The 10977-nt window shown below is 38.1% G+C and overlaps 1 protein-coding gene across 7 annotated transcripts; it reads left to right on the top strand.

Annotated features, from left to right (window-relative positions):
- The first annotated feature begins 796 nt into the window (after positions 1–796).
- LOC141760308 (RNA-binding protein 4.1-like) lies at positions 797–8776 on the top strand. 7 transcript variants are annotated; one of them, XR_012592323.1, is made up of 6 exons: positions 797–920; positions 3651–4079; positions 4182–4817; positions 6794–6877; positions 7101–7224; positions 8183–8776. XR_012592323.1 is itself a non-coding variant. In XM_074622981.1 (4 exons), the coding sequence occupies exons 2-3, from the start codon at positions 3671–3673 to the stop codon at positions 4793–4795; spliced, it is 1023 nt and encodes a 340-aa protein (XP_074479082.1). In that variant the 5' UTR covers positions 798–920; positions 3651–3670; the 3' UTR covers positions 4796–4817; positions 5117–5825. The 7 variants fall into 7 exon arrangements, 2 of the variants coding, with proteins under 2 accessions (XP_074479082.1, XP_074479081.1); XR_012592322.1 differs by lacking the exon at positions 797–920 and adding an exon at positions 1024–1538; XR_012592325.1 differs by lacking the exons at positions 797–920; positions 4182–4817 and adding an exon at positions 1007–1538.
- Positions 8777–10977: the final 2201 nt, after the last annotated feature.

Raw genomic sequence — 10977 nt, 5'->3', positions numbered from 1 at the left:
TTGTCTCAAGCTATTTTAACCTTCTGAGACCTGCGAGCCTGACCGACGTTACTGTCTTTCAGAGGCTGTAACAGGTTCAGTTTTAGAGCTAGAAGGAACCAAAATCATATGAAACTATAAAAACCTAAGCAATCCATCAGTACCAACCATTTCATACTAGCTTTTTGGGAAGGAGGCTAAATAACGCTCTGAAGTTGGTGAGGAAAATCTGGCATGGCCATTTTCAAAAGGAGTCCCTTGACCTCTGACCTCAAGATATGTGAATGAAAATGGGTTCTATGGGTACCCACGAGTCTCCCCTTTACAGACATGCCCACTTTATGATAATCACATGCAGTTTTGGGCATAAACCGTTCCATTTTGTGTTTTGAATGCAGTATAAATGTGTTATTTTCGCCTATTCTAAAATTATGTTTGAATATTTATTTGAATATATATATATATATATATATATAAATAAATATATATATATAAATATAAATATATATATTTATATATATATATAAATAAATATATATATTTATATATAAATATATATATAAAAATATAAATATATATATATATAAATATATATATATATAAATATAAATATAATTAAAAAAACATATATGATGTGAGAGCAGAAACAAACATAACAAATAAACGAAAGAGAAAAAACACAAATGTATAAATTAAAGTTTGAATAACTTAACAGGAAACTCGTCACAAACAAGAACCATACTTGAAAAACCACTTCTGCCTAAAATGCTCCGTCATTCCACTCTCACCCAATCACAGCCCGTGCTTTGTTTGAGTGACACGTCTATCCACCAATAAGATTCCTACTTGCGCGCAGACCCGCCCCGCCCGACAGTAGTAATCCCATTGACTCCCAGCTAGCTGAGCAGTTCCCACTTCGTTTGTGGCGCCGATCGACAGCTGTGAGTAGTTTCCTCTTCATATTGTACTCTATTTGCTTCTTTTATTATTATATCTACAGGTTTACACGTTTACGAACGTAGTAGCATACAATATCAGAGGGTTTATCTGGGTTTTATTAGGCGAGTCACATGAAATTGCACAAAATAGCTAACGCGTGGAAGCTAATGTTAGCATGCTAGTGTTAGCTTAGCATGCTAACATTTTGAATGGCCCCTGTTAGCATGACCAGGAAGTCCAAAAAAACGGTAATTTCTTCGACTTTACGTTAGCTTTTTATGTTTTAAGTGAACTCCATTTGAAGCGGTACCGTTTTTAGACTAAATGTAAACGTTAAAAAGGACTAAGGTAATGTTTTTTTACTGTTTAGCTCTGGTTTGTCCTTCGCCTTCAGTCTCCATTACCAACGGTCTATTTCCTCATGATGACGTCATGTATTCACCATTCGCGCTCTCTCACCATGGCAACATGTTGCATGTTTAGGTATTACAGTTGTCTAGAATAAAGATTACAGATGTAACCTATACTTTAACCCAATAATAGATAAAACTCAGAACAAGATGAATCTTTGGTTACAGAGGGACCGATGAAAGGAAGTGTTTTGCTAACCAAGGCAGAGGGTATTTCAGGTCTCACTTGTGTTTTACATTTCATTTTTTTTTACAAGCTTATTTTGTATATTGTATATTCTTAAAATTTAAATTTTTTTAATTCTATTTTATTCTAACGTTTGTATCTATTCTTTTGTTATTATACTGTTTGACTTGCACTAACATAACCAAAGCAAATTCCTAGTGTAAATATCTTACACCTGGCAATAAACACAATTCTGATTCTGATGTTTTTTTTATTATATATATATATATATATATATATATATATTCAAATAAATATATATATATATATTCAAATAAATATTCAAACATCATTTTAGAATAGGCAAAAATAACACATTTATACTGCATTCAAAAGGCAAAATGTATATATATATATATATATATATTTATATATATATATATTCAAATAAATATTCAAACATCATTTTAGAATAGGCAAAAATAACACATTTATACTGCATTCAAAAGGCAAAATGGAACGGTTTATGCCCAAAACTGCATGTGATTATCATAAAGTGGGCATGTCTGTAAAGGGGAGACTCGTGGGTACCCATAGAACCCATTTTCATTCATATATCTTGGAGGTCAGAGGTCAAGGGACCCCTTTTGAAAATGGCCATGCCAGATTTTCCTCACCAACTTCAGAGCGTTAATTCTATTTTATTCTAACGTTTTTATCTATTTTGTTATTATACTGTTTGACTTGCACCAACATAACCAAAGCAAATTCCTAGTGTAAATCTCTTACACCTGGCAATAAACACAATTCTGATTCTGATTTTATGTCAATAAGACCTCTAAGACAATCAATAGCATGCTCTGCAACTTCATTTGGAAAAATATAACTCACTATGTTAAGAAATCTGTTATTATGAATACATATGAATCAGGACTTAACCACCCTTAACAATACATTCAAAATCAATTGGATTAAATAATTTATAAATAACCCCACATCAATTTGGAACTTTATACCCCATTACATATTCTCCAAATTACGTGGCCTCAAATTTATTTTAAGATTGATAAGATCCCCCTAAAATTGTCAAATTTTCATCAACAGATGTTACTATCTTGATCCCTTATTTATAAGCATAACTTCTCGCCTCACAAATACTTTATTTGGAACAATAGATTTATATTGTATAAGAATAAAACATTATTTTATGAGAAATGGTTCCCAAATAATATTATTTTGGTGACATAGTTGTTTAATGATAATGGGCTTTTACTGAGCTATACAGAATTTCTCATTAAATATGGTATACCTGTAACTCCAAAGGAGTACGCTGTTGTCATGGACGCTGTCCCCTCTTGAGTCATTATGTTATCGAAAGGTACAACTGAACAGGGATTTGTAACACAGATTCCTAATCCAGCGGACACTCCTGTGGGCAGGATATTTTTTTTGTCTACCAAAAATAATAAAGGTATATGTCATTTAAAAAAAGAAAAAAAAACTATGGCATGATGTTTTATCATCTAATAGCTCAGGGGTCAGCAACCTTTACTATCAAAAGAGCAGTTTTAGGCACAAAAAAAATCTGTCTGGAGCCACAAAACATTTGAGCATTGTGATGAAGGTAACACAGTTTATAGTCTAAGTATATAGTATATAAGTCTAATGCAGTGAGGACCCAATGTACTACGGAGAATTAGGGTAACATTGAGGGAAAAAACATGTGAGATTTACAGAATAAAGTCATAATTTTACGATAAAAAAGTCATAACTTAACGAGAAATAAAGTCGTAATATTAAGAGAATAAAGTCGTAATATTAAGAGAATAAAACCATACTTTTTTTTACTTTATAATATTACGACTTTATTCGGCTTACTACGGTTAGAAAGAGCCGTCATTTGTCTTTTAACAATGTTTCGCTTATGAGTTATTGACCCGGGAAGTTTAGAAGTCAAATTTAGCCTACCGTACTATCTAAGTTAGCAAAAGCTTCTGCTAGCACTGTTCAGATGCTTTGTTGGGCCAATATCCAATGGGAAGCCTTCTGACTCGTCATAATGACGTTTGAGGCTTGCCGTACTCTCACTGGTTACTTTCTGTTACTAACGTCACATGGTGACCCGTGTCGTCTCATCTCGTCTCTATCCCATTTAGAGAAATACACTGGAGCAACAATGGTGAAGATTTTCATTGGGAACCTGTCTCAAAACTCTGAGAAGGATGACGTCGAGGCTCTGTTCACCCCGTATGGCACCGTGACAGAATGCGCCAAGTACAAAAACTACGCGTTCGTCCACATGGACGACCGCAAGTCAGCCACCAAAGCCATCCGTGAGCTCCATCTCTACAAGCTGGACGGCAGACCCATCAACGTGGAGCCCAGCAGAGGGAAGAACCAGGGCCCCGTGAAGCTCCACATAGCCAACGTAGAAAAGGGCTTCGACGATGAGCTGCGTGAGCTGTTTGAAGAGTACGGTACGGTCAGGGAGTGCGCCATTGTCAAGAACTTTGCCTTTGTACACATGGACAATTCTGATGAGGCCATGGATGCCATGAAGGGACTGGATAACACAGACTTTCAAGGTAAGTCAATTTGATATTCTACTCCACGAATGAGAAGTTTTTGGGGTGTCCATACTATTCTGCCTTTTTAGATTTGAGGGACAATGATTTTCTCTCTCTCAGGAAAGCGCATACATGTTCAGATATCAAAAAGGAGACCCAGAGAGGAGGAGGAGGACTATCCACCTCCGCCAGGCAGAGGAGGCTATTATCCTCCTCGCTACCCAATGGAGCGGCACGAGCCTCCCTACAGGGAGCGCATGTCCGCTTACGGTCCTCCGCCTCCACCACCCCCTCCGCCGAGACGAGCACCCTATCCCGACCGTGGCTATGGCGAGCAAGACGCCTATGGGATGGTCGATTACTATGAGAAATACAGAGCCCGCCCTTATGCCACGGCAGGCTACGACGACAGGCGTGGCGGCAACCCCCCTCCTCCGCCGCCTCCCTCGGCGATGGTTAGAGAGCGTCTCGGAATGGGTGCCCCTGACCCATACGATCGCCGTCAGCTCCCCCCTCCTCCACCGCCCTCCTATGCATCCAGGGACCGAAGCCCCATCAGACGAGCTCCCCCTCCGCCATCTGGTAACGGGTACTCCTATGAGCGGTCCCGGGTCCCCCCGCAGGCCAGGCCTCCGATGTATGCACCGCCGATGTATGCAGCTCCTCGCCCAAGGGACCCCTACGCTGAGAGAGCGCCGCCGCCACCACCACCACCTCGATATGCAGGCTATTAGGCACACTCGAGTGTAATCCAAGGTGAGAACAGAGAGTGGATGGTTCGTGTAAATCACATTGATAAAAAGTAAGCATGACTGAGAAAACCTTAAATAAATGTGTACCGAAATTAATTTGAGAGCTGAATTCGTAAAATTGAGGTACGTTTTAAACCATCACCATCAGCCGTAATTCCTGCAGCTCTAGTCCAGCCGAGAGATTAATGTACAACAACTACTGATATAATCCTAAAATATTGCTGCTTTAACATCAAAGATCAGTCTTGCGCGAATCCTGAGTAAAACGCGCTCCTTGACATGTGTGGTGTGCTCTCTTCCCAGGTTTAGAATATGACAAGATCGTCGTCGTCTGCTGATGTACGTGGCGCTTTACATCCCCCCTCGTCTTTGGCGGATTGCGTTGCGTTCGCCTGAGACTTGTTGGAAGACATGTATTGCAGACAGCCCCATACTTTAAAAACATATGATTCCATGTCCACAGTTCACGTATTCTTCTGAGCTGTTTTTGCATTTTTTTTCTGTTCCTCTGCTTGTTTCACTGTTCAAATCCTTCAAATGTTTTGCAGAATAGGATGCTGGCTTAAGTGCTCAGTGTATTTCAGTGTGACGCAGTACTGTTTTAACGGCCAGAATCCCTCTGCTCTTCAGTCTTTCTAAATGGATATGGCCTCAGTTCATAACAAGGGAAGTTAATTAAATGAAAAAGTATATAGTCTTTGTAAACAAAATTATTGTGCTCAGATCAAGGTTGGCGGTTGATCACAAACTCAAAATAAGTTATAAAATACTCAGCGTAGAGGTGCTTTATTACAATACATGGTGTGGCAGGTTGTATAGTATATAGCTCTAAGATTTGCGACACATGTTAGCATGACAAATCAAAAGTTCCAGTGTGGTTTTGTTCTTTTTACACTTTGTGTTACCTTTTCTTGCGAAAAATAGAATCTCTAGCACCATTATGTATGATTTTATTTACTTTACAAGTTGCTTTTCATTTGAAGGCTTTTTAATAAACGAATCAAACCAAAAACTCCCGTTTTAACTGTGAAATTCTTCCTCGTGGCCAGCCACTACTCACCAGACCAGATGTACTTGGTGATACCCGGGCGTTTAACTCTCTAACACGCTTCAGTTTCATTCTTCACACCCTTGAGAGTTATCCGCTTGACACATGGTAGGTGATGTTTTGTCAGCCCTGTTCAGTTCCAGCGAAAATGCTGGAAAACACGAGGCTTTAGGTTTTAGTTTCCGTTGAAATCTTGTGATGCGAAGTGAGAAGAAAAAAAAAATGTTTTGAGCAGCTGTTCCCCGACATTGACGGCGTGACGAAGTCATTGCTGATGTAAAAAATGCAAACTTCGACTTGCGGCGTCACACCATCAAACACGGCCCTTCTGGGGGGTTCCACGCGTTTTCGACTCTCCGTGCCCATCCAAATGTTTCCTACTACGCGGATGAGCGGAGAAAATGGAGAACTTTGAGAAGGTCGGTTTGTCGCGAGGAGGAACATATAAAAGATCCAAACGCTTCCACGTCCGCTCATGTCTGTACCACCGTCCTTGCGGAAAGTATGACCGAGGCTCAAGACCATCAAAGTTAATACCGCTAATGAAATCTGTTGCTGTCCACAAACCCAGGAGTGATCTAAAAAAAGTGGCATCCTGCAAAGTTTTTAACGCTGCAGCCACCTGCTGCTGCGCGTTGTCCCTGGCACACGCGGAGCTGCATCTTTCCTCCGTAAGCATCGTCCATTGCCTACCGTGTGTCGAGCCAATCAGTGGTTTTCCTAGAAGGAGAATAAACTGAGCTTTGCGACGGCCCATGTCTGTCATTTTGCGACAATTGTTCTTGATTTGCATTCTTCATTTCATTAAATTCACACTAGATATTAGTCACACTTTCCATTATTATTATTATTATTATGACACTCAAGATTTCTGACTTTATACCACAAATTGCATGCAGTCTTGGTATTCTTAGTATCTGTGCTCTTTGTAGGTTGTTAGACTTCTATGCAGGAGATGCCAGCTCATGGTAAGTTCTCCCCAGACGATGTGCAGCATCCAGGAGAAAAAGAAGTAGGTAGGTTTCGTTGACTGCAAAACACCACTTACAAATACAATACTGTAATAAATACAATGTATTTTCAAAATCTGGAAGCCGTGATATTTTTTTAATGCCCTCCAGTTTTGCATCTTGCCAAATATTTTTAAATTAATACAAAGTATTTTTATTTTCATATTTTTTTAATTATTAATGATCCTAGGTATGAGTGTGATTGCTGACCCTGTTTCTTTGTCTACAGGCCTGTTTCTGCTCTGCCAGCTGTAACGGGTCTTGGGAGTGAATTCACAGGAGTAGCTCTGTGGTCTCCGAACATTACGAGCCGGGAAAAGATGGGATCACACGACCTTAACCTGTAGTTAAAGGTAAAGCAGTATGAGTTTACTAGTGCTGCGTTCACACTGCAGGGCTTAATGCTCTGTTTTTTTGCCCAGATCATGTTTGAAGTAACCCATATGACATCAGTGTGAATGGAATTCTGCACAGAAACGCCTCACATGCAACTAATAACGTCACGATGGCCCATTGATCCGAAAATACACACTGGAGTTTCCGTAGTCCGGTGACTGCCAGACTCCATTAACATATTGCTCAATTTAACAGATCTGGGTTTGCCGTTACACAGATGTTACTCCTAAATCGACTCCTAAAGAAAGGCTTTTGATTTTGGCTGATATTTAACTTTAACAGCTCTTCTGTGAACTAAGTTAAATAAACTAAAGTAAGATGTTTTAACGTTACTGTTGGTCATCCTGAAACACCGCCAGTCAGCACGTCCATGCATTTTTATAACGTGATTTCATTATATCAAAGTTCTGCTTTGTGGAACGTGACAAGGTTAGATATAATAGATAATTTAAATTATATTTTAAATGACTGACAAGTGTTTCCTACTGTCGGTGCAAAACCTCCGTTCACATATTGTTAAATTTAATGGAGCCGAGCTCACCAGTAGACATCTACTCCTTCTAAAAGATAGTTTATGATTTCTTACGACTCATAAACAGACACTAACTCATTTGGCGAACGTGTTTTAACATTTTGGCTCCATATAAATCTGAGGTTTCTAAGATAAAGCTCGTCTGCCTTAACGGCTACATATTTTTGTAACTGCTGATTAATTAAATCGGAGTTCTACTGAGGATCTTGTTTCTGTGTCCACACTATGAAATAATCATATCTGTGTCACACAAGAGCAAAAAAACATCAGATTTGGGCCACATATGCTTGCAGTGTGAACGCAGCCTTATAAGTCCACAACAGACCTGTCTGTTTTGTGAGCTTTTGAGTGAAGGTGTACTATTTTTTTTATTTTTTTTACAGGAAGTGGATGTTGTCCGTCAGTGAACATTTGGTCCACTGGTTGGCGAGCTGTAAGGAATATCCAATCCTCGGGAAACCTGCACTGTTGCATCTTTATTCTCTTCAGTAGATGACACCGAAATAATGGAAATGAATTCAGACCAATCCTAGAGGCCACATTTTGGATTGATTCTTATTGACTCAAGACATCTGAAACTTGACAAAGACCCCCATCTGCCCCACTGACAGGAGTCCTCTAACCAGTCCTCTAACCAGCCCTCTCTACCTAACTGTTTTGCTATTATCTTTATATTCATGTCTGTGGCCCTGTTCACACCTACAATGTAAGGTGGTCACGCAAAACCGTTGTTTTATTGGTGCAAATGGTCCCCATCTGTAGATATGCACTTTTTTAATGATGCAGCACAATTTTATAATTGACAGCAAATTATTTTGCGGATCCCCTGGATGCGTGTCAAAGACCCCAATTTGAGAATCACTGCTGTTTTGATCAAATGTATTTTATAAATTGTTTGCATTGGTGTTTTTATCTGTATGAAAAGTTTAAACATGATAAATCTGAGTAAATAAACGTTCTTTTTATCAAAGTCTGAATTGATGTCGTGCTCGTCTTATTCAAACAATCTTGCTATGCCTTTTTTTTAAAATATAGAATAATGAGGTTACACTTTCCCTTGATGTACAGGTGTGGCATTTACAGACAGACAAAGTGATATTACATAACTCAATTCAGCTGTCATATCCTACAGAATCAGTCTTAACACTGTTTTTATTGTGCTTTTAACAACTTGCAAAACACAACTCTCCACATGAGAGGTCCTACAAGGTATAAGAATTATACATTCTGTCATATAATGCAAATTTACAGTTCACAGAAGAGTATTGCCTTACCAACAGTCTTACCAATAGAAAAAAAGTAATTAAAGGGAGTGGATGCCTATTATCCTTGTCAGCAGACTTGTCAGCAGATGTATCTGCAGAGGTTTTCACAGTGTTTTTATCACAATTGGCCAGTGTCCTTTTGCTTGATGAAATTGGATATCTTTTAAAAATATGCTTTCAATATTTATTTTAGTGGTTGCAGTGGGGCTGGACCTTATCCCAGCATGTGTTGGGTGAGAAGCAGGATACATCCTGGACAATTGTTTTTTATTATTTATTTTAAATTTTTTTACTTATGTATATTCTTTTTATTTTTTTTATATAATATGTTTTTCCTGTGTCTATACTGGCTTATTTTATATTAATATCAGGTTTTTAGGTTTCTTTGTATGCAAAAGAACAAGTATCGGTGACAATGGGGTCGATCTTTTCAATTAAATTTAATGTTTATATACTATATACATTATATACGGTTTGATCAATTTGTTGCTGCCAGCCTTTTACACTTAAATTGTAATTAATGTAAATAATTCCTGTTAATTTTTTAGATTTTTTTTTTACCAAGTTTGTAGCGTACGATTTATTTTAATTATAAATAACAATTCAATACATTTACTGTATATCTATGTATTTAAGTGATGCCTGATGTTTCCTTGCACATAAAAGAATGATCCCAGTCAGTTCCACACAGTGAGACGTACAGCTTATTGATTAAACTCTGGTATCAGATCGATACTCTGTATCGATCCGATACCCAAAGCCCAGGTATCGCTATCGGGACTGAAAAAGTCGGATCGGTGCGTCCTTAGTAACCAGCCATAGATGGATAGGTAGCATAGTAGCTCTTCTTGGGGAAAGAAAACAAGATGTGAAATTGTGATGAAATCCTCCGAGATCTGCCAAAGAATGAGAAGTGTCATATCTCTTCCCTTTTTTGGAAGTTTTTTTTTTTTTTTTGCTCGCTGAAGTTATTTGAGTTCAAGGTCGACACATCACACACTCCCTTCTCGCTGAACTTGAGTTTCGAGTAATCGTGGGTGGCATTTCGAGGGAGGTGGTTTCATAGGGTTTGTTGGACTGGTCCAACTGCCGCCTACATGACAACCATCCCATTTAAAGATTTGCACCTGTCATTCCTGAAGTCTGCTGTTAACAATAGCACCGCTCTTCTGCTTCGTTTCATGCTTGTAAATTCAATATAAGATAAGGATTTTCCATTCAGGCTGGACTTTGTTCTTAATAAATAGCACCAGTTACCGGACTCGACCCAAACAGGATTCCCGACACTGACACTCCTCCCCTTTGTATCTGTGTTCGTTGTTTTTTGTGGTGGTGCATTTACTTAAATACAATGTTAACGTACTTGTACTTTTAGTATTTCCATGCGACTTTATACTTTATTCCACTACATTTCAGAGGGAAAATCACATTTATTTGAAAGCTATATAATATAATACTGCGTACAGATGAAAGTGCCTGTAATAATAAGCCTACATTATATATTCTACAATAATATAACACAGAGGCCAAATGCATAACTACTTTAAGTATATTTTTTGTATAATGCATTTGTTTGTAATTGAACTTTTGAATGTAGAACTTTTACTTGGATACTTGGAATACTTTAACACATCTTCCACCACCGAGTGCACAAGTTTTGTTTTTACTTTCTCTCCACATCTTACCGTTTACCGTAGCTAATTTAGTGTGCCCAAATTTATTTTATTTTATTTTTTTCCATTTGCTTTAATCATTAATCTACTGTAGCAGCTGGTTTTGTGGGCCATTATGTTTGTATGTATTGAAAAGGTGTGTGTGTATACTGTAAGTGTATACTATATAATGTATATAGTTAATATTTTAATACACCAATTATTATGTATTGTTAATAACTTACTTGAACATCCACAAAT

Source organism: Sebastes fasciatus, chromosome 22 (assembly GCF_043250625.1).
Source record: "Sebastes fasciatus isolate fSebFas1 chromosome 22, fSebFas1.pri, whole genome shotgun sequence".
In the NCBI taxonomy this organism is placed as follows: Eukaryota; Metazoa; Chordata; class Actinopteri; order Perciformes; family Sebastidae; genus Sebastes; species Sebastes fasciatus.
Note: the sequence above shows the minus strand (reverse complement) of the source record. Positions and strands in the feature narration are given on the sequence as shown.

Bases quoted from the DNA above. Each gene is read 5' to 3' on its own strand.
- LOC141760308 (XM_074622980.1), top strand. From the start codon at position 1,505: ATGAAAGGAAGTGTTTTGCTAACCAAGGCAGAGG. The intron at 1,539-3,650 runs GTATTTCAGGTC...TATCCCATTTAG, and splicing joins TTTGCTAACCAAGGCAGAGG to AGAAATACACTGGAGCAACA. The intron at 4,080-4,181 runs GTAAGTCAATTT...TCTCTCTCTCAG, and splicing joins GGATAACACAGACTTTCAAG to GAAAGCGCATACATGTTCAG.